Source organism: Hemitrygon akajei, chromosome 9 (assembly GCF_048418815.1).
Source record: "Hemitrygon akajei chromosome 9, sHemAka1.3, whole genome shotgun sequence".
NCBI lineage: Eukaryota > Metazoa > Chordata > Chondrichthyes > Myliobatiformes > Dasyatidae > Hemitrygon > Hemitrygon akajei.
Window position 1 is genome coordinate 96845159 of NC_133132.1, and position 27627 is coordinate 96872785.

Genomic DNA, 27627 nt, shown 5'->3' on the forward strand with positions numbered 1-27627 from the left:
GATGTTTACACGGGCATAAATGCCGAACAGCAAGCAGGGACGGATCTTGACACTGAGCCCTGATATGGAACCTTGACTCAGAGCTTGGACTCAGAGACTTGACACGGAGCCTTGACTCAGAGAAACAGAGTCTCATAGATAAACCTTGAAACTGGAGCTAAACTTAGAACAGACGGTTCTAAGCAACCAGGAAACGTAGTTTACTCACAGAAAAAAAAGACCAACGAACTGGTGACTAGTGGTTGTGACGTCAAGATTTTTATACTGAGTTCTTGATGGAAACCAGGTGTGCCATCATCAAAGAGAACAGGAAGCAATTGGGAAATTAACAATCGGGACCATGTCATAATCAAAGGAAATTAGGAGCAAGATAGGGAATATATGATCGGGACCATGACACAATTGACATCAGGAATGCCCACAGCACCAGAACTGGAAAAGGGCTGAGAACTTGAAGTGCTAAGGGAAGGAGGAAAGGATACAGAGGTTAACAAGGGACCTGATTCAAAATTTAAAATTGAGCCTTTGCTCGTCAGAAAGAGCACACAGGTTTGTGAAATCAGTGATGAAGGGGACTTGGAAGAAGTTAAGACACATCAGCAGACTTCTGGAGGAGCTCAGAGGAGGGGGGAAGGTAAGGTGCAGAAAGGTTACGAGCACAGATGATGAAAATCAAGCAAATGCAGATGCTAGAGATCTGAAACAAGAACAAAGTTCAAAGTAAATAAATCTTCCCCCTTCTTTTCCAATCCTGAAGAAGGGTCTAGACTCTAAACATTAACTGTTATTCATCTCCATAGATGCTGCCTGACCTGCTGAGTTCCTCCAGCACTTTGTGTGTGTCGATGTATTCTACCCTGCAATTCCTCGTGTTTGCATTTTTAAAATCTACCCTGCAATTCACTTTCTTGCAGGTATTCACAGTAGAATGAAGAAGTGGGATAGAATCAATGAAAAACTACATACAAAGACTGACAACTAATATGCAAAAGAAGACAAATTGCAAATACAAAAATAACAAACAAGCAAATAAATAACCAGACAAATAAGTAAACATTGATAACAAATAGACAGACAAATTAGTAATATTAAGAGTGCTGAAAACACTCAGGCAGCATCTGTAGGAGGAGAAACTAAGTTAATGTTGTAGGTCAAAGACTCTGTTTAAAACTCTGCGACTGTCTGTATAGTGATGACTGTGTTTCTCTCTCTGTGGATCCTGAATGTTTCCTGCATTTTCTGTTTTAAATCAAAGGCAGAGGTTAAATTTTCAGCAGGAGAAAAGAACTGAAGCAGGGAGATCCCATAGTGCCCTGAAAAATATTTCATTTCAGACACAAATGATCTGAGTATTATTGGATTACTGTTTTGGAAACTCTGCTTTATGAAATATTGACCACTGCCTTCCCGGTATTACAATAATGTCTCTATTTTGGAAATATTTAATTGGCAACAGAGCTTTAGGATGTCACAAAGTCCCAGAAAACAATTTAGATATAACACCACAAGATGTACAAAGGAGCAGAATTAGACCTTTCAGCCCATCATGTCTGCTCCATAATTTAATCATGGCTGATTTATTTTCCTTCAGCCCCATTCTCCTGCCTTCTCCCCATAGCCTTTGACACCCTTACTAATCAAGAACTGATCAACCCCTGCTTTAAATATATCTAACGATGTGGCCTCCACAGGCATCTGTGACAATGAATTCCACATTCACCACCCTCTGGCTCAAGAAATTCCTCCTCATCTCCTTTCTCAATGGCCATCCTTCTATTCTGATTCTGTGCCTTCTGGTCCTAGACTACAGGAAACATCCTCTCTACATCCTTTCTATCTAGGCTTTTCTATATTCAGTAGGTTTCAATAAGATCTTCACTCATTCTTCTAAGCTCCAGCAAGTACAGGCCCAGAGCCATCAAATGCTCCTGAAATGTTAACCCTTTCATTCCTGGGATCATTCCTGTAAACCTCCTCTGGACCCTCTCCAATGCCAGCAAATCCTTTCTTAAATAAGGGGTCCAAAGCAGCTCATAACACTGCAGCACACACAAAATGCTGGAGGACTCAACACGCCAGGCAGCATCTACGGAAAAGAGCAGACAGTTGGCGTGTCAGGCCGAGACCCTTCATCAGGACTGTTTACTCTTTTCCATAGATGTTGCCTGGCCTGTCGAGATCCTCCAGCATTTTGTGTGTGTTGATTTGGATTTCCAGTATCTGTAGATTTTCTCTTGTTTGTCATAATACTACATGTGTGGTCTGACTACTACCTTATAAAGCCCCAGCATGATATTGGGCTGTATCAAACGGGGTGATGAATTAGCATATAGGAGAGAGACCTGAAAATATGGCTGAGCAGTGTAATTACAGCAACAATGTCAATAACACCAAGAAACTGATTGTAGACTTCAGGAGAGGGAAACCAGGGTTCCATCAGCCAGTACTCACCAGAGGGTCAAAAGTAGAGAGGGTCAGTAACTTTAAATTACTGGGTGTCACTATCTCAGAGGACCTGTCCTGGACCCATCATACAAATATAATTGCAAAGAAAGCACGACAATGCCTCTACTTCCTCTGGAGTCTGCAGAGATTTGGCATGTCATCTGAAACCTTGGCATACTTCCATAGATGTGTGGTGGAAAATGTGCTGACTGGCTGCACTAGGGTCTAGTACGGGAACACCAAAGCCTCTGAGTGGAAAATCTTACAAAAAGGTAGTGGATTTGCCCCAGAACATGACAAGTAACACCCCCACCCCCCAACCCTGAACCATTGAGCACATTTACATGAAATGTTACCATAGAAAAGCAATCTCCAATATCAGAGATCCTCACCACCCAGGCCATGCTCTTTTCTCGCTGCTGCCATCAAGTAGAAGGTACAGGCGCCCCAGGACTCAAACCACCAGGTTCAAGAACAGTTACTACCCTCAACCATCAGGCTCTTGAACAAAAGGAGATAACTACACTCATTCTATTTCTGGGGTTCCCACAACCAATGGTCTCAGCTTAACATCTCTTTATCCTGTTATTTCATGTTCTTGTTATTTATTGCTATTTATTTATATTTGCATTTGCACAGTTTCTTGTTCATTGATCCTGGTTACAGTTACCATTCTGTAAATTTGCTAAGTATGCCTGCAGAAGAAGAATCTCAGGGTGGTATGTGGTGACATGTATGAACTCTGAAAATAAATTTTACTTTTGAACTTTAGATCCTTGCTTTTATACTCTTCTTCTTGAAATGAATGCTAACCTGACCTTGTACTTGTACTTTGAGAAATGCGCTTGAGTCAAGAAAGTTGTTGGTAATCTAGTGAGAGAGTTTCTGTCAGGAGCTGGTTTCTAAACAGATATTGTACACAAGATGATTACAATAAAAGTTTTTAATTTTAACAACTTTAGAAAGAGAGGTGAAAAATATGCAAAAACAAATTATGTTACCGTCGAGGCAGGGACATGCACACCAGATCAATGCAGGTTCAAAGACAACAGTGCCACTAAGTAGGACACATACAAACATCAAAGGTGCAAAGGGACTTAGGAGCCCTCATGCAAGACTTCCAGAAGGTTAATTTATAGGTTGAGTCTGTGGTAATGAAGGCAAATGCAATGTTGGCATTTACTTCAAAGGGGTATGGAATATAAGAGCAAGAAAATAATGCTGAGGCTTTATAAGACACTGGCCAGGCCACACTTGGAGTATTGTCATCAGTTTTATAAACCATATAACCATATAACAATTACAGCACAGAAACAGGCCATCTTGGCCCTTCTAGTCCGTGCCGAGTTTTGGGCTCCATATCTTAGAAATGATGTGTTGTCATTGGAGAGAGTCCAGAGGAGTGTCACAAAGATGATTCTGGGAATGAAGGGGTTAACATAGGAGGAGTGTTTGGCAGCTTTGGGCTTGTACTCACTAGAATTTAGAAGAATGCGGGGGATCTCATTGATACCTACTGAACATTGAAAAGACTAGATAGGGTGGAGGTGGAATGTTTCCTCTGGTGGGGATATCCAGAACTAGAGGGCACAGCCTCAAAATTAAGGGACAACTTTTTAGAATAGAGGTAAGAAGGAATTCTTTTAGCCAGGGAGTAGTGAATCTGTGGATTGTTCTGCCACAGACTGCAGTAGAGGCCAAGTCCATGGGTATATTTAAAGCAGAAGTTGATAGTTTCTTGATTGGTCAGGGCATCAAAGGATATGGTGAGAAGGCAGATGTATGGGGTTGAATGGGCTCCAGGATCAGCCATGATGGAATGGCGGAGCAGACTTGATGGGCCAAATGGCCTAATTCTGCTCCTATGTCTATGGTCTTATGGTTTAACATATTGGGCAGACAAATGTAGATGTACTGCAAATGAAAGAGAAAAAGCTAAAAAGTCAAGTTGCAGTTTCAAAAAGAGCATTAATCTGCATGCTGTTGATGAAAAATCTGATAAAAGATGACAGTGACACAGGATTGTGTAGCCTTGAGATTTACAATGTGAAAACAAACAATAGACAAGCAATGTGGCTTACACCAGAATGTGAATGGCAAGTTAATTAAGCAACACACATTAAAGTGCTGGAGGAACTCAGAAGGCCAGATAGCATCTTTGGAAAAAAGTAAACAATCGATGTTACGGGTCAAAACCCTTCATCAGGGTAAATCAGGCAAATTAATCAAAATGGAGCTGTTGTGGATGAGGAAACCAAGTGGAGAGATCAAATCATAAAGGGGGAAATGGAAGGGTTAAGAGAATACTTCAGTGACCTAAACGCACCTTCCCAAGATTGAGATGTACAAACTAGAAGAGGAAAAGTGAAGGTGAAGAATGGTGTCCAGAGGTGTCAGGACCACTTCTGTCAGAGTGAAACCCTCTGTCCACCACAGAGGAGACCCTACAGACAGAGTGTTCCACAGCCACAAGTCTCACTGTCAGGAAAGACATTATCCCACAAGTCCTCCACAGCATTTAAATCTTTAGGCCTGAATGAGTCAATTTGAAATTTATTCTGCAGTAGACATCTGTATATTGTAGTTGCATTATAAAGTCTTTCTGTATATTTTGGTTGAGATGCATTCTCAATTGAGTAGGAGCTTATAGCTAAGCAGAGAGATGTGTGTGTCTTATTTGAGTAATATTGTAAATATGTTGTTGATTAAGCATTATTGTTTGTTTAAATAATTCACTACAGGCCAGATTATATGAAAAATACATACATACACACATATATATCAAATTGTAATTTATAGTTTTTTTATTGTGTATTGCACTGTACTGCTTCTGCTAAAAATAAATTTTTCGAATGTATGCCAGTGATATTAAAACTAATTCTGATTCTAGTTCTTCTCCTGTCCTTTCACGAGTGCATTCACAGGGTGGTAGGAGTTCTCAAGGACAAGCAGAAGCACAGGCCCCTCCCAATACCCTTGTGACATCATAACCAGGCAGGTGTACATGGGCATTCAGCTCTTCACTCTCTGTTAAGAGCTGGCAAATTGAAATCCCCATGCACAACCTCGGATTTTCCATTGGTTTAGTCAGCCAGTGCTGACAGCAGATTTCCAGAGCAGCAGCAGAAAGACAAAGCCAAACTGATGTTCACCGACAGGAGTTGGCATGGAGGGTATTTCCAACCCACCTTTGAATGATGATTTATTCCTCGGACACTAAAGTTGTCACCAACATCTCTCCTGCGTGGTTATGTTTTGCTCTGCTGGCTGCAAAGGACTGATTTATGTTTATTGGCCAACAGTGTACAGATTCAACATTAACTGTCCCAGCGCAATGTTTCAAAACAGTTCCAGACCGGCTTCACCGCTGGTAATTATTTGCTTCATTCATTGCTTAGATTTATTCATGGGAGAGGATACTGACAGGCATAAACAGCTTTTGTGTCAGCGTAGTGTTGAAGCTGAACCAGAACCCCTCAGCTGAAACAAGAATGTTACAAGGTTTTTCTTTCTGCACTGTGGAACATTAGTTCACATTTGTGTTTGCTAAGTGTTTATAAGCAGTGAAAGACAAAGAACTCTTGCAAAGTTCCCTGCATGTGTAAGCTAGTTTGCCTACACACACAAACTGCAGGAAACCTCCGTTCTTTTACACTACGGTTGGATAACCAAGTAAAAGATGAAAGTTAAAATAAAAATGAAAGAGTGAGGCACATTTCAGTTTCTCCCAAAATATTTTTAAAATATCTATTTCTCTTGTGCTCTCAGTCACATTGCTGACATTTTATTTATTTGAGTATGGGAATTACCGGCATCTCTAAATGGCCTTGAGGACATGGTGGTGATAAGCTGCCTTCTTTAACTCCTTTTAAGTGAAGATTCTCCTATAAGGTAGACACCAGAGACTGCAGATACTGGAAATAGAGCAACACACAAAGCATCTATGGAGGAAAATAGACAATCTATGTTCTAGATTAAAAGAGAGGGAAAATAGTATTTTTTCTAGTAACATCAAATTAATTGCTGCTGCAGCATTATGTGGCGATGAGCCTTATGTCTGAGAAATGAAGACAACTGTCCCCTTTTTTGCCTTTATCTCTCCTCAGATATGGCTATAAACTCAGTGGCCACCTAATTTGCATTAGGTGCCTCCTGAACCTAATAAAGTGGCCACTGAGTGTGTGTTCATGGTCTTCTGCTGCTGTAGCCCCTCTACTTCAAGCTTCTGTGTGTTGTGCATTCAGAGATGCTCTTCTGCACATCACTGTTGGTTACTTGAGTTACTGTCTCCTTCTTGTCAGCTTGGACCAGTCTGGCCATTTTCCTGTGGCCTCTCTCATGAAGCAGTGTTTACACCCACAGAACTGCCACTCACAGGATGTTTTTTTTTTGCACCATTCTCTGCAAAATCCAGAGACTGTTATGTGTGAACATCCCAGATCAGCAGTTCCAGAGATAATCAAATCACCCCGTTTGGCACCAACAATCAGTCCACTGCCAAAATCACTTGGATCACATTTTCCCCCATTCTGACATTTGATCCGAACAACAACTGAACCTCTTGACCATGTCATCATGCTGTTATGCATTGAGTTGCTGCCACATGATTGGCTGATTAGATATTTGCATTAACGAGCAGGTGTAGAGGTGCCACTGGGTATATTTCTCTTGTGCTCTCACTCACTCTGTTGCATTTTATTTATTTGTTTATGGGAATTACTGGCAAGGCCACATACATTGAAACATTGCGCTGGGACAGCTAATGTTGAATCTGTGCACTTTTGCCCATTAAAATCACAAAAGAGAAAGTTCATACATAAATATCCATCACTAAATGGCCTTGATGAGGTGTAAATGATTCTATAATGAAGACATTAGAGACTGCAGATACTAGAATCTAGTACAACACACAGAGCACTGAAGGAACTTAGCAAACACCTGCAAGAAAATGAATCTCAAGGTACTATATGGTGACATATACATACTTGGAAAACAAATTTACTTTGACTTTGATCTATGGAGGGAAATGGGCAGTCAATGGTTTGAGTTAAGACTTTTCATCTGGACTGAAAGATAGAAGGGAGATAGATTTTTTCCTGTTTCTAATTACCTGTTACCTTGATTACTTTAGTCCACACCCTACAGTAGGCATTTCCTTTGTTCTTCCCACCACCTCCCACTCTGCAGCTTAAAATGTGCTTGTTTTTCACATCTTAATTCTGTTCCTCTCAGCACCAGATAATATGACTTTCACAAACTCAACAAGTCTATCAGGTGTAATTGAATTTGTCTCTGAGTGAAGCCATTTTGAGTTCAAATTCCACTCCAGTGATTTGTATTTAAGTACCCAAACTGATAATTCAGTGCAGTAGCAAATGACTCCTGCCTTATTGGATATGCCATCCTTTATAATCTGATATTCTATCTGATCTTACATTCCAGTTTATAACCTTCTAGCCTGACAAATCCCTTCAAAAATATTGTACCAAACAAACTTGGAAAACCTCTTGGAGAAAGGATCAGTGGGTAAGTTGCAGCCATGTGACATTGTACTGACACATCATAGCTAAACTGTGCTCAATTTTCCAGTGCAAATGGTAATTTTACTTATTAGGCAATGAGTTCTAGAAGAAGCTGCTGAACCATTGTGTCTGGAATAATTGCTGAAAAAGATCATTATGTGAGGTTCTTAAAAAGTATTGTGGATCTATGTTTATTTTCGGATCAAGAATGGCGAGCGGTCTTAAATTCTTAACAATCATTTATTTTAAAGTACAAGCTAACATACAAATACTAAGCAAACTAAATAAAGAGCTGAGAAATGAAGCTAAGATGAATGAAAAGAAAGATGGCGCCTCTGAAAAAGCCACCACTTTTATAGTGGGAATAAGAGAAATTCCTGATTAACTAAACCAGTTGTACAATCATGGATAATGTGTTAATACTTAGCCAATGAAATATGAGAAAGGTGAAAAACCATTAATTTAACAGCTATATTGCTTTCCACCAGAAAGTAGGGACAAGCCACCACATACTGTGAAAAACACATGAATTAGTTACAACTTTAGTAAAAAGGACAAATCTTCTAAAAAGTATTATTAAGACAACAGTGGTTTCCAATAGTATCTTTCTAACAGATTGTCTCTATTTGAAGGTCCTGCTTTGAACATCTGACTCATTTCAATGTGCTTTCATTGTAAAATAATGGGACTGTATTAAGCATATAGGGAATGAGAAAATGAAGATCTTATATGCATAATGACTGCAGTTTTTTGAGAACTTCCCATATAGCTATAATTGGTTCTCCAGTTTTTCTAGAGGTTCCCATATACTTTCTAATTGCCAATTGCTGAATTGAGCACGAACCTACCTTGGCAGCAGGGAGGGCACATGCATAAAAGCATCAAGCTTACAGCTCTGTGAATGAGTTGTAAGCTTGATTCACACACTTAACAGTTGAAGTGAAAACAAAGCACAATGAACCAGAGATGTGAGTTCACATGTTCACATCCCAGAACAGCATTAATTTAAGCTCATTTGGTAGCAGACTCTTTGGCTACAGAAACATGATCAGCTAAAAATTTGAGTTGAAACAATAAAGCACAGATCAATAAATTTAGAGCTTGTGTAAAATCTGCTGTAAATGAGGAGCTACAGTAGTGTAGTGGTATGGGCAGCACAGTAGCATAGAGCTCAACACAACGTTTTCAGAGCCAGTGACCTCTCATCTGGATTGTTCCCACTGTTGTTTGTAGGAACTTGAATGTTCCCCCCATGACCACGTAGGTTTCCAATTACCTCCCACATTCCAAAGACATATTTTTAGCTGTCCTGTACATCTGGTGTGTGGCCTTCAGTTTTGATGAGTTTGTCTCTTTTCACTACCATCCGGCTGCACTTTTCCAGCCCAAAAGACATCCCAATGTCTCTGTTGTATACCCTTGTCAGGTGGATTGGTGAGTCAACATCTCTTTCATTTCTGGCATACAGCTTGATGTCAGCTGTAAGTGGCTAATGCTCGCGCCACTCTTGAACCTAAACCCATATCCACTGAGATGATCGGGCTGAGGGGATTCAAGCCTTTGCAGAAAAGCAAAAGCACCTTGTTACTCCAAATTCCAACATCTGCAGTCTCGTGTCCAACAATTAGATTAAATAATATATATTAATAATACAAATTAGATAAAGATTAGCTTTATATGTCACATTACATTGAAACATACAGGAAATGTGTAACGTGCATCAAATAATACCAGCAACGGTTGGGCAGGGCAATCTGCAAGTGTTGCCACGCTTGAGGTGCCAAAATAGCATGCTCCCAACTCACTAACCCTAACTGTAAATCTGTAGAATATGGGAACCAGAGTACCCGGAGGAAGTCCACTTGGTCACAGGGAGAACATACAAAGACCTTTCTATTAGCAGTGGGTATTGAACCCCGATCCGTGATCACAGATGCTGTAATTGAGTTGCATGTACAGCTTTGCAACCTGCACCCTGCCAGGAGTGACATTCTTCCCGATGCTAGTTTGGCAAAATAGGAAAAATCACCTAGTATTCGCAGTAATTTCTTTTACAATTTTCAATAGAAGGAAGCTTACCTTCAAATCATCTGATAATATATCAGTGGGGATAAACAGTCCCTCAATACTTTCTGCCATTTCGGATGGCACTGGCTGATCATTAACAATAAATGTCCTCTTGATACAATCTGAAATAACTGGAAATAATTCTATATGTCACCTAATCTTCTTCAATATATAAAAATACTGCTCGAGGAACTCAGCAGTCAGACAGAATCTGTGGAGTGAAATGAACAGGAAATGCAGGTCATGCAAAACTTATCACTCCTTTTCTTCCCACAATCCAGGGACCCAGTCTTTCCAGCTGAAGTAGTGATTCAGCTATTTCTTCCAAATTAGTGTTGCATTCCACCAAGACATCCTTCTCCACAATCCTCCCTGTAGCTTAATAAACTTCTCTTCTTCCCAAACCTTCTGACAAGGAGTCTTTAAACTGAAACATTAACTGTTTCACCCGCATCTGATGTGTTCTAGCATTATATGCCTTTTTATTTTAGATTTCTAACATCTGCAGTTTTTAAAAATTTTGATTTTCATATAATTGAAAAATAGTTCATTGATTGTAACACAGTTGGAACACTGTATTGATGTAAAAATTTCTGCATAAAATGCAAGTTTTTTTTATTCACAATTTCATTAGCATCTAGCTCCCAACCACTCAAACTTTATCAACACCAACATTTTAATCAACCAAAAATGTTGCCCTAGTCTATTCTAAATGTTCCTATCTCATCCATAACAGCAATCTGAAGATAGTCTTTTCCGAAACTAGTCTAAATATGTATTGAGTGTGTAAATTCTTCCTAATATATATTATAAAATTAAATTTTAGTAGGGTTAAATGTATGTGACAAAGAACCTAGCAATCTCAGGGATGATTGTATTTTAAAGATGTGAATATGGGAATTTGTCTATTGGCTCTTTGTAACATCATGAAGGAGAATAGAATAACAGGTTTATAACATGTATTCCGACCTTTCCTCATGTAAGAATGAAAGCTTTGGTACTGAACTTACCACCACTGAATTTTCCAGGCTTTACAATAAGAAGTGAAATTTTTTTTGCTTATAATACTGCAGAAAAACTTAGGTATATAACATTATAGACTTCTTTCGATGTTACTTGCTGCTAGATATTTGCAATAGGGGATTCCTTGAACCCAGCAACTGAGCAATCAATCATACCGAACAATTATCAGAGAGCATGCCAGGAAGTTAGAAATTTGACTTTTTAATGAATATTTTAATCTTTATTTGTTCTCAATCAAATGTATCACCTGAAACAAAAATGTCCTAAAGCTTTAAATGATAATAAACATAAAAAACATGGAATTTTTGACATTGTTTCTTTCAAAATGATACTCCCAGAATGAAACTCAGTTTTTTTTTCAGAACCACAGAGGAGTTCAGGACTAATTATTGCTCAAAATGCCAGTTAAATAACATCATTGATGGCCACTGGATAGAACTCTGAAGCCAAATGAGAACTTAGCAATTAAACCTTGAGTGACCAGAGCTCATGCCAGTCATATCCAATGATCCACGGTGGTGAGGTGATGGTCTGATGACTGCAGGACTAGTACTTGGCAATGAAACATGTCGCTCTCCTTAGGTAAGCAGGTGGACATCCTGCCTGGCTCTGTCCATGGAGGCCCTTATTGGTTTAAAAATACTTGTCTCTCACAATTCCTCAGTGGTTTGCCCTGATCAATATATCCACATATTAAGCAGGACATATAATTACTAGAACAGAAATTTACAAATTATTGCTGGAATGATTACACAGTGTATGACTGAAAAGAAAGAAGAATTTACAGAAGAATTAGTTTAAGAGAGAAGCTGTTAATGGGTATCAAATGGTTTTTGCTCAGTTAAAGTGAAACTTGATCACATGATAGCAATGTGCAAAGAAAAAATTCTACTCGTCAGATCATACATATCAGAATCAAACACCAATTTTGCACAGGTAGGGCTCAGAATAACAAACTCCATTTGTTAATAGTGAAGAAGGTTACAAGGGAATTTTGATCAGTTAGAGAAGTGGGCCAAGGAATGGCAAATAAATTTCATTACAGATAAGGGTCAGCTGTTGTATTTAGGAAAGTCAACAAGTGTACGATGTGTATGATTAGGCACTAGGGAGAGTAATGAAACAGATGGACTGAGGAATACAAGCATGTGGTTTGTGGAAATCAGCATCACAGGTAAACAGGATGGTGAAGAAGATGTTTAGCATGCTAGACCTTCACCAGTTTGGGTACAGGAGTTGGGACGTTATGTTGCAGCTGTATAAGTTGTTGGGTAGACTGCACAGGATATTTGATGTCCACTTGTGAGCCTCAGTTTAACCTCATACCTGAAACACCTGACACAGAGTAGTACTTTCACCATATTGTCCCTGGAGGGGGTGGGTGGCATTAAACTTCTGATGAACAGTAAACAATACGATCAGCTGAACCAAGCCTGTACAAAGAAAATGAATCTCAGGGTAGGATATGATGATATATACATATTTTAATAATAAATTTACTTTGAACTTTGAAGTCTTGGTGATTCAATTGACAAGGTTCAACTTTTTCCCCCAAGGCATTTTACATAAAGATCAACTTATAAAAATATAAAGTCAATTATCAATTCAGTAGTTTCAAAAAGATTTCTATCTGCAAGAGCCACATATCTCTGACAAAAAATTCTGATGTCATAGGTATGTGCAGATTCCAAAGTACGAAGATAGAAAATGGCAGTATTTAATGTCAGAGAGGTACAGAATACAGAAGCAGCTTTTCAGCATACCAATCAACAAGCAAATTAATCATGTACATTAATCTAATTTTATTCCACCCACAATTCCATCAACTCCTCCTGCAAAGAGTGGAAATCTGCACTAAAAACAAAAGGTGCAGGAACCAGTCAGCAGATCAGGTGGCAACAATGGGGAGAAAAAAATCATTAGCGTTTCAGGTGCAGTACCCTTCATTAGAACAGGGAAAGAGAAAAAAACAAGTTAGCTCTTTGTACCAGAAACATTGCAGCTGAGAGGGTTAACACAATGCAACCATCAAAAGAGTTTGAATGCAAATAACAGCATAGGTTATTAGTACTTGCTACAATTTATGGATAAATGGCACAGCAATCTCTAATGTTGAAGTGCATGACTAACCATGAACGTCCAGAAACTTGATTTCGCCACTAGTTCCACTTAAAACAGCTTCTCCACCTTAGATTCCCCCACGTTCATTAAAAAGCATATTTGCTGTATGTATTAACTACTCATTAAATTCAACAAAACATTAATTTATTTACTCTTTAGTGCACGTATCCCTTTAACAATGGCTCTGCAATGGTGATCAAATATGACAAGTGTGGAATAAAAAGTGAAAATGATGGCACAGTAGTGTGGTGGCTATGCTAACAGCACCAGTGACCTGGGTTCAATTCCACCACTAATTGTAAGGAGTTTGTATGTTCTCTCCGTGACCATGTGGCTTTCCTCTTGGTGCTCTGGTTTCCTCCTACATTCCAAACACATATGGGTTAGTAGGTCATCTGGTCCCATGAGTGTAATTGGGCAATGTGGGCTCGTTGGGCCTGCGACCATGCTGTATCTCTAAAAAATAAAATAAAATAAAATGCTGGAAACAGTTGAAGAAGCTTCTGTGGAAAACAAAACAATTAATTTCAGGTCAAGAACCTTTAGGACACAAAACTAATGTTTTTTTTCCTTTCCATAAATGCTGCCTAACCTGCATGAGTTTCCAGGAATTTCTAACTTCATTGTAGAGTTACAGAAGCTCTCCTTTTTTGGTTTCAGTGTAACTGTGCAGTCTCATTCCCTGGTTGCACAGATATTTCTTTGTATTTTTCCATTCTATCTCATCCCTCTTTTTTAATGCAACCTTCTTTCTAAACTTGATTTACATTTAAATTCACCCTTCACTTCAATCCTGCATTGTTTTCCCAATACTAAATTGTTACTGGTCCAGTTGTTGCTCCCCTATGTAGTTAAATGTCACATGACCTCTGGACCGACGGCAAACTGAAGTGTACTGAAGCCACAGTGGTAAAATTTGGAGCAAATGTTTCACTGCAGAGCCTCTCTACTGTAACCCAAGGTTTAACTGTTCATCTTGCCACACCACACAGTATTGAACATGAAAGCTGAAATTCCCCATTTTATTCATCATTCTAAAATTCAGAATTATTAACAAATAATCAATGCCTATGCCTTAATTCAATCTCACTCATGGTTCATTTTGTTTCAGTTTCATTGTTGTCTGGGTGGAGAACGAATATTTTTCTATACATAATTCATACTTCTTAATATAACCTTAGTGCATAGGCAGTGATCTTCCTTCATCCATCTGTAGTCCTTTCTTCTTCTGAGAAGAGATCAGCTAGGTCCCCCACTGTCAGCACAGATGCTTCTGATTGTACAATTACTGACTTGTTATGACTAAAGACCAATCAGAAAGAAAAATGTATTAATTTCCAAATAATATAAAAACTTTAAATGTCTGATTATCAAACTCCTTTCTAAGAAAATTACATACAAAACAAATTGATGAAGATAGAGCACTGGATGCAGTAAACAAAAAGTTTTGAATTGTCTTACTGCTTTTATCTTGCCAATTATCAGTGACAAAAATCACTGTTTGTTGAACACAAACACATGCAACTGACGCTATTTCAAAACTGTTTCACAGTGCAGTGCTTAAAGGCCACACAATTGCATGCAACCAACATTTGTTAGAAACTGGCAGGAATTTCCTGTCCCAATTAAGTGGCACAGTGCCCCACATAAACAAAGGGAATCACACCTATTTTTTCAATTAGTTTTTGTTCTTTCAGAGTTGTCCCAAATAAGCAGCTGCTCTGATCAACTGATTGCCCAATTCACCAGAATCCACGGGAAATAGATTTTAATAAGGTGTTTGACAAGGTTTCCCATGATAGGCTCATTTGGAAAGTCAGGAGGCATGGGATCCAAGGAAATTTGGCTGTGTGGATTTAGAATTGGCTTGCCCGTAGAAGGTCAAGAGTGGTAGCAGATGAAGTGTATTCCAGAAAGCCAGAGGTATTTTCCCAGGGCAGAAATAGCTAACGCAAGGGTGCATAATTTTAAGGTGATTGGAGGAAAGTTTAAGGGGATGTCAGAGGTAGGCTGTTTTACACAGAGAGTGGTAGTTGCGTGGAATGCACTGCCAGGGGTGGTGGTAGAAGCAGATATATTAGGGATATTTAAAAGACATTTAGCTAGGGCCATGGATAATAGAAAAATAGAGGGTTATATACAGGGTGGGAGGGAAGGGATATAGTGATCTTGGAGTAGGTTAAATAGTCAGCAAGGCATCTTAGGCCAAAGAACCTGTACTGTACAATTCTATGTTCTAATTACAATGTCCTTCAAAATTTCAGAATGTACTATACCTTTCAGACAAAATAGTACTTTGACACAGTTACTGTTATAAAGAAGGCAATCTTCTACAAACAGCAAATAAATAAGGCTAAGCAGTGAAGAATGTCCATAGAGCATTTCTTCAATATTCCATGTTGAACGAGTACTAGATACTGGGAAATGTTATTTTTCTTTACCAAGGATCTAGCTATTCTTTCAGAAGTATGTAAAAGATGATCACGGAGATGAATTATGCACTCTTAAAATTATCTTTTAAGCTCAGATGTCATCTTAACCTACCACAAACCTTCTGGTGCAGAATTTACACTGTAATTGTTGGGTCATGAATGGGAAGAATTTGAACTAGTGATGATAAAGGCAATATACCTCCACATCAGTGTGGAATGTACATTTGAGGGGAACATGCAGACCTTGGTGATGATGAAGACTATTTTCCAAGTTCTGCTTGGTAACCAAAGCTGCAGGTTTGGGAGGTACTGTTGATGTACTAGGTAGTAACTGCAGTGCTTTTTACAGATCTTGTGCTGCTAATGAAAATGGTGATTGTTGGGGGCTACTTTGAACTGGTAGTGTTTAGCAAAGACCAGTTGCCCAGTTCTGATCTTCTGGATATATTTCAAATGTATCCCATTTAGCAGGTGCATCAATAGGTAGCACATCCTCAGTCTGAAGATGGGACTTTGTCTCTATAAGCACAGCTCCAAAACCATATTCAAGTTTGCTGATGACACCGCTGTTGTAGGCCAAATCAAAGGTGGTGATAAGTCAGCAGATAGCAGGGAGATTGATAACCTGGCTGAGCAGTACTATAACAACAACCTCTTACTCAATGTCAGCAAGACCAAGGAGCTGATTATAGACTTCAGGTGAGGGAGAACAGAGGTCCATGAGCCAGTCTCATCGAAGTATCAGAGGTGGAGAGAGTTAGCAACTTTAAATTCCTATGTGTCATTAGTTCAGAGGTCCTGTCCTTGGCAAGGGCCTGTCCTGGGTAAGTGCAATTATGAAGAAAGCATGGTAGTGTCTCTACTTCTTTAGGAGTTTTCACAGATTCCGCAGGACATCTAAAACTTGGAAAAACTTCTATATTTGTGTAATGGAGAGTACATTGACTGGCTGTATCACAGCCTGGTATGGAAACACCAATGTCTCTGAATGGAAAATCCTACAAAAATTCATTCAAAACGTATCCAGAAGATCAAAACCAAGCAACTGGCATTTGCTGCATTTATAAAATTCAAGAATGTAAATTCTTGAGAATGAGGATGAGGAAGTGTAGGGATGGGTTAGTAAATTTGCTGATGACACAAAGGTTGGGGGTGTTGTGGATAGTGCGGAGGGCTGTCAGAGGTTACAGCGGGACATTGATAGGATGCAAAACTGGGCTGAGAAGTGGCAGATGGAGTTCAACCCAGATAAGTGTGAGGTGGTTCATTTTGGTAGATCAATAATGATGGCAGAATATAGTATTAATGGTAAGACTCTTGGCAATGTGAAGGATCAGAGGGATCTTGGGGTCCGAGTCCATAGGACACTCAAAGCTGCTGCGCAGGTTGACAGTGTGGTTAAAAAGGCATATGGTGCATTGGCCTTCTTCAACCATGGGATTGAGGTTCAAGAGCCAAGAGGTAATGTTACAGCTGTACAGAATCCTGGTCAGACCCCACTTGGAGTACTGTGCTCATTTCTGGTTACTGTACCTCAGTATAGGAAGGATGAGGAAACTATAGAAAGGGTGCAGAGGAGATTTACAAGGAAGTTGCCTGGATTGGGAAGCATGCCATAGATTGAGTGAACTTGGTCTTTTCTCCTTGGAGCGATAATGAGAGGTGACTTAATAGAGATGTATAAGATGATGAGAGGCATTGATTGTGTGGATAGACAGAGGCTTTTTCCCAGGGCTGAAATGGCTAACACAAGAGGGCACAGTTTTAAGGTGCTTGGAAGTAGGCACAGAGAGGATGTCAGGGCAAGTTTCTTTATGCAGAGAGTGGTGAATGGGTGGAATGGGCTGCTGGCGATAGTGGTGGAGGCAGATACAATAGGGTCTTTTAAGAAGCTCCTGGATAGGTACATGGAGCTTAGAAAAATAATGGCTAAGGGTTACCCTAGGTAATTTCTAAAGTAAGTACATGTTTGGCATAGCGTTGTGGACCGAAGGGCCTGTATTGTGCTGTACGTTTTCTATGTTTCTATGTTAAGAAGTTAAACACTACCAGTTCAAAGTAGCCCCAACGATCACCCTTTTCATTAGCAGCACAACATGGGTAAAATGCACTGCAGTTACTACCTAGTACATCAGCAGTACTTCCCAAACATGCAGCTTTGACCACCAAGAGGATCTTAGACAACAGTCTTCATCATCACCATCTGGATGTTCCCCTTGAAGGTACATTCCACACATTTGGAGATATATTGCCTTTATCACGGGTAAAGCCCTCCCAACCATTGAGCACATCTACATGAAACGCTGTCACAGGACAGTAGCATCCATCATCAGGAACCCCAACCACTCAAGGTACAAAAGCTTCAGGACTCATACCACCAGGTTCAGAAACAGTTACTACCTGTCAACCATCAGGCTCTTGAACCAAATGGATAACTTCACTCAACTTCACTTGCCCCATCATTGAAATGTTCCCACAACCAATGGACTCACTTTCAAGGACTCTTCATCTCATGTTCTCAATATTTATTGCTTGCTTATTTACTTATTTTCTTTCTTTTTGAATCTGCACAGTTATTGTCTTCTGCTCTCCAGTTGAATACCCTAGTTGGGTGGTCTTTTATTGATTCTGTTATGGTTATTATTCCATAGATTTGTTGAGTATGCCCACAAGAAAATGAATCTCAGGGTTATATATGGTGATATGCATGTACTTTGTTAATAAAATATACTTTGAAATTTGAACTTTGGATTATTTGTCACTTCTGCCAATGCCATTATACACAAGCACATCAATTTCTAGTTGTCAGGTGAGGACGATGTTAGATAGGTTTATCCCTCACTTTAACTTATTTAGCCCACTTCACAGACATAGCCTACTGTCTGTCCTTCAGAACTAAGCTGTTTCAATTAGCACTGAGCCATTGTTGGAGATGGATATTGAAGTCTCCATTCAGTCAATATCATTTGCCTCTCTCTTCTTCCAAGTATTGTTCAACTGATTCTTCAGCTGAGAAGGGTCAGGAGGTGGTAAGCAGTACAAAGCTTCTTTGTGTCTAACCCGACACTAAGCCAGTCCTTCCTGACTGTATATCTGTGTTGTCACCTCTGGTGAGAATGAGTGCAGGGACTCTAATGGAAGAGTTGGGGACATTGGGTCTATTGTGAGCATAATTAGATCAGGCTGCTGCTCGACATGTCCATGGAACTGCTCTCCCAATTTCCACGCTAGTCTCTAAAGGTTTATGACAAGGAACTTGGAAGGTCAGCTAGGCTGGGAGTGCATTTGCTGTTTCAGTGCCTGGATCAATGCCAGATGGTCTGTCTCCTTATGTTCTTAATTAGCTTAAATAAAAAAATGTATGCTTTACTATGGGCATTTTGGAAGGCTACTGAGCCAACCACATTGGTGAGAATGTGGTGTCACATATAAGCCAGACTGGTAGGGGGCTTTACAATGAATTCGGTAACCATGGTCACTATTACTGGGACTAGCTTATTTCTTGAATTCCATATTATTTAATAAACTGAATTTAAATTGCCTAATTGCTATGGATGGGATTTGGACTCAGCTTTTAAAGTGCTGAAAGGTCTTTGTGTCATTTGCTCAATAATTTAAGCATTATGCCACTGTTTCCATAAACTGAAAATATAAGCCTAAACAATGTGGTAACTGAACTCACCTTTTCTCAGTACTCTTGAGCATGCTTTGCATCCTCTCCTCTATTGTCCCCTTAATTAGAAACCTATGAACAACCGTTGGCCTAGGAAGAAATAAGAGATATGCTTACACTTCATAAAGAAATTCAAACACTAAATGTCATTTAGAGAAGATCACAGGGAAACCAGGTTCATTTCAAATTCCAGTTACATTGACCTCTCTTTGCTAGGGATATGTGACAGTTGTTGATAGTGCTGTCATTTTTCCAGTTCTGTTTAAAGACTTTCAACTCGAAAAGGCCTTCAACCTGAACAAATTTAATACAGCACCCAAAATTATTTATTGAACTGCAGTGTGACAACTTGGCAGCCAAACTATCAAAGATAACCTTTACTTGCCACATGTGCATCAAAACACTGAAATATACAGTGAAATGTGTTGTTTTGTGTCAACCAACACAGGATTGTGCAGGGGAAGCCTGCAAGCATCGCCAACAGGCATGCCCACAAATCGCTAACCCTAACTGTACATCTTTGAAATTTGGGGGGGAAATTGGAGGACCCATAGAAAATTCACGCGACCATGGGGTGAACATACAAAACTCCTTACAGACAGTGCCGGGAATTGAACCCTGATAAGTGATCTCTGTGCTGAGAAATTACTATGCTAACCACCACGCCAGAAAGAAAATAAACAGTTTAGAAATATTTTTTGCACAGTAATATGGATAGGTTAGGGAATGTCTAATCAAAAATAGAAGTGGAAGCAGAGTTCATAATGACTTTTTAAAATAAAAAATACAATTTTTTAGGAGTAAAACTTGAAAGAATTTGTGCAACGAGCACAAATGGAATTAGTAACCCATTCAAATGGCAGCAAGAGGCATCCAAGACTAAGAAAAATATTTTACAAGTACATTTTAAATTTGGAGGTTCCTTACGTTATGGAAGGCACTGTCTGTTTCTTGTTTAAATTTACTTTTACTCTATTTAAATACAAGAAGTGCTATAATAAATTAAAAAAAAGAATAATCTGGTGACACAAAGAGACTGCAGATACTGGAAGCTGGAGCAAAAAAAACACAAACTGCTGAAAGAACTCAGCAAGTCAAGCAGTCTTTGTAGGGAAAGAGAAACTCTCCAACAATTTGGGTTAGACCCTATACCAGAACTGATACAGGATTCACTCCAAAACATCAAGAATTCTTTTCTCCCCAAAATGCTGTTTGACCTTTTGAGTTCCCCCTGCACTGTCCTTTGCACAAAAAATTCTGATAATGGACTGCAGGCTAGACAGCTTCTGCAGAGTCACAGAAGACTACAGCAGAGAAACAGGTCCTTCAGCCCATCTGGTCCATGCCAAACTATTAATCTGCCTAGTCCCATCAACCTACACCAGTACCATAGCCCTTCATACTCCTCCCATCCATGTACTTATGTAAATTTCTCTTAAATGTTGAACTCAAACCTGCATCCATCACTTCTGTTGGCAGCTAGTTCCACACTCTCACCACCAAATGAAGTTGTTCCCCTTAAACATTTCATCTTTCATTCTTAACCCATGACCTCTAGTTCTATTCTCACCTAAGCTCAGTGGAAAAAACCTGGTTGCATTTACCCTATCTATACCCCTCATAACATTGGACATCTCTACTAAATCTCCCCTCATTATCCTACACTCTAGGGAATAAAGTCCTAACCTATTCAACCTTTCCCCATAACTCAGGTCCTCAAGTTCTGGAAAAACCCTTGTAAGGTTTCTCTTCACTCTTTCAATCTTACTGGCATCTTTCCTATAATAGGTAGTTAATCAAAACTGCACACATTACTTCAAATGAGGCCTCCCCAACATCCTATACAACTTCAACATAACATTCCAACTCCTGTACTCAATACTTTGATTTTCGAAGGCCAATGTGACACCACTTTCAAGGATCCCTCTGTCCCACCGCACTCCTCTGTGCCCTACTGCTCACAGTGTAAGCTCTACCTTGGTTTCTCCTCCCAAAGTGCAAGACCTCACACTGTCAGCATTAAACTCCATCTGTCATTTCTCAGCCCATTTTTCCAGTTGATCCAGATCCCAAAGGAAGAATCAAAGTTACTGCTTCTGTCCTTTGATCAGAAGTGGAAATATTTGGGGACTAACAAGGTTTAACATGAAGATATAGATACAGGAGAGGAGAACAAAAGGCATGTTCTGTGAATCAACAGCAGGAAAGATTAATAGACAAAGGGGGCAGCAAAAGAAGTTGATAGCAGCTTTGTAAACAAACAAATAATTGGTCTAAAGGTGTAAAAGGGAAAAACTACAGAGAAAAATACTGTAGATACCAGAAATCTGAAATAAAAACAGAAAATACTGATTTAAGATGTTTAACTTTGTTTAATGTCATTTCCAATACACATGCATAAAGGAGAATGAAATATTGTTACTCTGGATTCAATGCAGCACAAAAAAATACACAATAAGATAAAGAACACAATAAAAACATTGATGTAAGGTGAGCTGAGCTGAACGGCTTCTTATATTACTTTTATCAAAGTATTTGTATTATAAGGATAGTTTTATAAGAAAAACAACCTGGGAAAATATAAATAGTCTAATTATTGACTGGTACTCACTTTGTTTGTCCAATGCGATGCACTCTCCCTATTGCCTGTAGTTCATGGGCAAGGTTTAAAATAGGTTCTACCAAGAGGACATATGTGGCTTCAATGATGTTTAAACCATTTGATGCTGTGTGGAGAGGCAGCAGCAAGATATTTACCTTGGAATCATATTTAAAAGCCGACAGATTCTCCTGAAAAATACAATGTGTTTTGGGTTGATCAGGGTAAGACAGTGAAAATACGTTAATAGTTAGACATTATTATAAAGCTGCAGAATTTCTAGAACAGGCCTGAACAGCCTACAGGTGAAATGGGCGGGAAGTAGAATGGGTTGTTTGGGACTTGGAGGTTACAAAGCTCTAGGGTGTAGAGGGAAGAACATTCAAAGAAATGAGGTCTGTGAATGTCAGGCATAAGATTCAGTGTGGGGGCATGCCCTTAGGGAAGAATGAGGAGACATATCTATGAGAAAGAAAACAATTCAGCAAACCACAACAGGATAGCTCTTGTTTCAAGAGCTGTTGGTTAGATGATTGCTTCTCAGTAAAGGGACTGATGCAAATTCATGAGGGTGTAGGTAGAGTGAATAAAGGCAATGGAAAAATTGACCTGTATGATGAAGAGTTAAGGACCCCAAATGTTAATTCTTTCCTTTTTCCACAGATACTGTTTGACCTGGTGAGTATTTCCAGTGTTTTGTTTGCTAATCATTTTTAGAGAGAGAAGCTTCTGTATTTAACTAGTTTAATCTATATATAATTCCTATTTCACAGTCTGCAGTTGCCTCTTTAAGTGTTTCTGAGGTAACCATGTAAAGTCCCCAGAGTTAGTAAACCAGCACAAACAAATGATAGCCTAGCCAATGAAAAGAGGGGTCACATAAGATTTACTTTCACAGGTCCCATTCATTGATATTTAATCTTTTACCTGGAACTTGTGGAGTCCATTGATCTGAACAAATTCCATGTCATTGTCCAACAATGCTTTCCCAATTATATCCAGCACATCTTGCCACTAAAAGCAAAAACATAAAATCTAAGTCAGACAAGTGTAATGCAGAGAGAATGGTGAAATTTGACTAAAGCTTTACAACTAAAAGCTGATCTTATAACACGTAGTAGAGTAACTTTGGTTTAATGTCTTATCTGAAACACCACAGCTCTGCCCTTGCAATAATCTCCTTGTACTGCACTGGGGCAACTGTTTGAATTATTTACTTGTCTCCTGAGTGGGACTTGAACCTACGACTTTATGCCCATTGGTGGTAATACTATTCAGTGAGCCATGGTTGATACCTAGAGACAAGCCTTTTATGTAAAACAAGATAATCTCTCCGCATCCTGAAACTGTATCAGACTTTAAACCTTGAGCAAAGTCTCATTCCACTTCTAGAAGGCAGCATGCCCATTTTTAAAGGTAACTTAGCCACCTTTGCTATATGTGTATTTAATGTGTAAATTTAGAAACTAATTCAGGACACATTAATATTTTTCTTTATTTGGAGCATTCTAAGATTTCACATAGAAAAGTTGTATGTAATAATTTTTTTTCCCAGAATTTTTTTTCTTTTCCTGAAAATGATGACAACTAAAAATTCTTCTTTCATGAAGGAATGAAAGTAATTTCTGTTCAGGTGGTCTGCTCTACCTAAACATTACTCTGGAAATGAAGCTATAAGTAATGCCCTATACCTTCTTAGCCCGAAGCACCTTTCAAAGTTCAAAGTAAATTTATTATCAATGTATGTATATGCCACCATTTGCTACTTTGAGATTCAATTACTCACAGGCATTCACAGTAAAACAAAAAAATACAAAATAATCAATAATCAAGAAAAACTAAATACAAACAGGTCTGTTTCCTTCAAACCAAAGAGGTTGTCAAAAATATAACCGGTGGTCACAGTAATGAAACTTACAGTGGAAAATACAAGGGCCTTGGCCCCAGGCTCCCTCTGCTGGATTTTCTTCAGTGCCCTGAGCACAGCCTCCACTTTAGTAGAATGGCTACCCTGAAATGGAAGGCATGAATAAAATATTATTATATCTGTTACAAGAGAGACTAAAACCAGCTGTCACATGCTGAACCCGAGACTGACTTCCATCTCTTGAGTACTTCTTTTGCTCTCTCTACTGCTGGTGTTTGCTCAGCTGTCTATTGTAACCACATACGTATGCTTTCCTCTCTTCTTTCATTCACTGATTGCCAGTTCTTCAGCCACATCTCCATCACCTTTTACTCCTTTAAGAAACATACATATGATCAAGTCACCTGTTCTAATATTTCCTTTAGCTTCTTATCCAACTTTTGTTAATTAAGTTTCTATAAAACCACGGAAAAGGGCAGCATAGTAATGCCAATGATTGGAATTCAATTCCCACTGTTGTCTGTAAGGAGCTTGTATGTTCTCCCCGTGACAGCGAGGGCATCCTCCGGGTGCTCCAGTTTCATCCCACATTCCAAAGACGGACAGATTAGGAAGCTGTCTACATGCTATTCTGGCCACACCTGCAGGCTGCACTTAGAACATCCTTGGACTGTGTTGGTTGACGATGCAAACAATGCATTTCATTGTATGTTTCTGTGGTGAACTACATATACCTGTCTGGACTGCTCCTGTGGCTCCTCCCACAGACCCCTGCTGACTGCTCCTGTGGCTCCTCCCACAGACCCCTGTATAAAGGCGATTGAGGCCTGAGCCCGGCCTCATTCTCCAGGATGTAGTGTTGTTCATTCTTCCAGTCAATAAAAGCCGATATCTCGCTTCTTACGTCTCAGAGTGAGTTATTGATGGTGCATCAGTTTCAAAGTTTTGATGTACATATGACATCATTAATGTCATATCTTTTATCTTTATCAACTTGATCTATCTTAAAGTGTAGGGGATATATATGTGTAAATTATTGTTATTCTTTGGTTTATGCATCCATACAGGGTGTAAACCAGTCAAGTGTTTTGGAACATTTATTACATTAAAGAGATTTCTAAGTACAAACTGTTATTGTGTAACAAGAAAATATTATAATGCTTACACTACATATACTTGAAGGCATTATTGCTAACAATAAAGTAAACCAGAAACATAAAATCTCTCTTAGAAGGTGAAAAGTCAAGGTTTTCTTTAGGTACATAACAGTGGACTGTACATACAGGAGGACAACTCAGATTAATTATGGAAAGTGTACTGTATATTTAAATTACTTTACTATAATACAAATCGCTTTCCAAGTTATTTTCCATTAGTAAAAGATTTTGTTGTCATGATTGCTTACCTTAACAGGGAATTCATCTTCCTTGTCTGCAGCCTCATTTGTGAATACATAGGAAATTTCTTTGTGTGTTGTTGTCTGCCTGCAAATAGCACACTTGATAGAGCTTCGCTGAGCCCCTGTGCTGTACTGTTCTATTATAATGGCAATGCAGTCACTACAGAAGCAATGTCCACATGTCAATACTGCCCACTGTGAACAAGAGCACAGATTGTGGTGAAAGAACAGGTTGGCAAACAAATTAAAAAGATTTCAGCACAATGAACAACTAGCTGGCAGAATAAACATCAGTATATTTCCAGCATCTGTAGAATCTCTTGTGTTTATCAGTATATTTCAGTGGTTTTGTACAGTTTAACTTTAGGGTCAGCAGTGGCTCAATATGTAGCACTCTAATCTCTGAATTAGAAGCTGTAATTTCAAAGTCCTGTTGTAGACTTGAGTACCAAATCTAGGCATATACTGCCAGAGGTAATATCTCTCAGACAAGATATTAAACTCAAGCTTGGTCATCTCTCTCTGATAATTGTAAGATATATTTTAGTGCATTCGAACAGGGGAGATATTCTGGGGCAGAAGCCAATATTGGTTCAATCAGGACATCCAGGCCACACCACTGGGCAGGAGGTAAAGAAGCCTTTATGTCTACATCACCGTGTTTAGGAGCAGTTATTACCCTACAACCATCAGGCCCCTGAACCTGCGTGGATAACATCAATCACCACAACTCTGAACTGATTCTATGATTCCCTTTCAAGGACTTTTTCTCAACTCATGTTTTCAGTGTTATTTTTTACTTGCAGCTTGTCTTCTTTTGCACAATGTTTGTTTATCAGTCTTTGTCTGTGTATGTATAGGTTTTGTAGATCTATTGCATTTCCTATTTCCCTGCAAGAAAATTAATCTCTAGGTAGTATACGGTGACATATATGTACTTCGATAATAAATTTACTTTGCAATTTGAAGACCACTTAAAACAAAACAATACACTATTCCTGGTTAGGGATCAAGCTGCTGCTTTTGTTTATGTTGCAGCGGGAAATATTTTCCAGTTCTGGTTTCTCATACGATTCTGATTTGCACTGACCGTTTCTATTGCCAAAGTCTTAAGCTCTGAAGGACTTCCCCAAACTTCTCTCCCAGTCTTTCTTTTTTTAAGTTGCTCCTTTTGCTCAAAACCTGGCCTGCACTCTCCTCATGTGTGAAATCTTGTTTCACAGTGCTCTCATGAAGTGCTTTGGGCCATTTTGTTATTTTCAACATATTGCACTAATTCAAGCGGTTGTAATGTTAACAGATTTTTTTTGTTTGAAATCCTGTTTACCTGCTTGCCATATATAATTTTGACGCTTGTTTTTAAACTGCAAGTCAGCGTCAATTACTACTGATACAGAGTAAAAGAATTTGTGAATTACAAAAATGCTACTTTCGATTGTAAATTACTTGGTAAAGATTAAATTATAAAATCAGTGAAGGAATACATGGATTTATTCTGAGATTATCTGAAATTTTCAGAAAACGATGTCTGATGAGGAGTTTCTGAAAGTTAGTTAAATTTAATATATTTTCTATTTACAAATCAAATATCTGTGCTAAATTTGGAATTAATCTTGTTTAAAATACTTAGAATAAGTTTTATTTGAATCCTGCTGTTACCATATTGAATAAATACACCAATACTGCAGACTCATTATACTGCTACTAAATGTAGAGTCAATATATAGTCATTGAGTTTGACAGGACAGAAACAGGCCCTCTTCCTACCATGTCCACCCCCAATATCAAGTATCCACAGATACTATTCCCATTTACCAGGACTTTCCTCAAAGCCTTCTAAGCTTTGGTGATTCAAGTGCTTATCCAGATACAGACTATCACTGACTTATGGCCACCCCTACCTATAAACAAGCTCCCATGATATTAATAAATTCAAAAGTTCAAAATCCTTTCTTACCTGTTGTCCTAATTGCCGTGCACAGATGGGACAGGGGTCTGGATTAAAGCTGCCCATTGATGGATCCTGAGACTGTGAAATAAAACATATTATTGCTTTCAAGTAAAGATCTGAAAACTTCATCTATTTTCTGTAAATGAAGGCAGCAATTGTTATCATCGTAATCCAGAACAGTACTAACTAATTATCTGTAGGGGCCTTTTTGTAATATTGTGAAAAGAACAAAGAAGAAGGGGTCTCCTGCTAGTCACAACAGAAGACTGCATTTAATTTCATCTATGAAATACACTATTTGAATTTACTAGTTATGCTTTGAATAAAGGTTGAGCCTATAACCTGAATAGCAATGGGCAATTGAGTGAAAGAACTACATTTAATAGCAGTCACGCTTGCACTGTTCCACAAATTATGTTAGTTCCATGCAACAGTTTGGATTGAAAAAGTACAAAATATGAGTCTGGGAATGAATTCTGAATCATATTAACAGTCCAGATAAAGGCCATTTGGCCCATCTGATCCAGG

At 38.9% G+C, this 27627-nt stretch overlaps 1 protein-coding gene across 4 annotated transcripts in view; it reads right to left on the reverse strand.

The window, feature by feature from the left end:
• Positions 1-8188: 8188 nt before the first annotated feature.
• shprh (SNF2 histone linker PHD RING helicase) overlaps positions 8189-27627 on the reverse strand; it is an 83960-nt gene continuing 64521 nt past the window's right edge. For 2 of the 4 annotated variants that reach the window (XM_073056567.1, XM_073056564.1), the window contains exons 25-31: positions 27106-27177; positions 25155-25343; positions 23801-23893; positions 22810-22896; positions 21895-22073; positions 19293-19373; positions 11243-14480 (exon numbers count right to left, since the gene is read on the reverse strand). In XM_073056567.1, the coding sequence (XP_072912668.1) occupies positions 14381-14480; positions 19293-19373; positions 21895-22073; positions 22810-22896; positions 23801-23893; positions 25155-25343; positions 27106-27177 (801 nt within the window). In that variant the 3' untranslated portion in view covers positions 11243-14380. Of the gene's footprint in view, positions 14481-19292; positions 19374-21894; positions 22074-22809; positions 22897-23800; positions 23894-25154; positions 25344-27105; positions 27178-27627 lie in introns of all 4 variants that reach the window. The other 2 variants (XM_073056566.1, XM_073056565.1) reach the window with 2 other exon arrangements.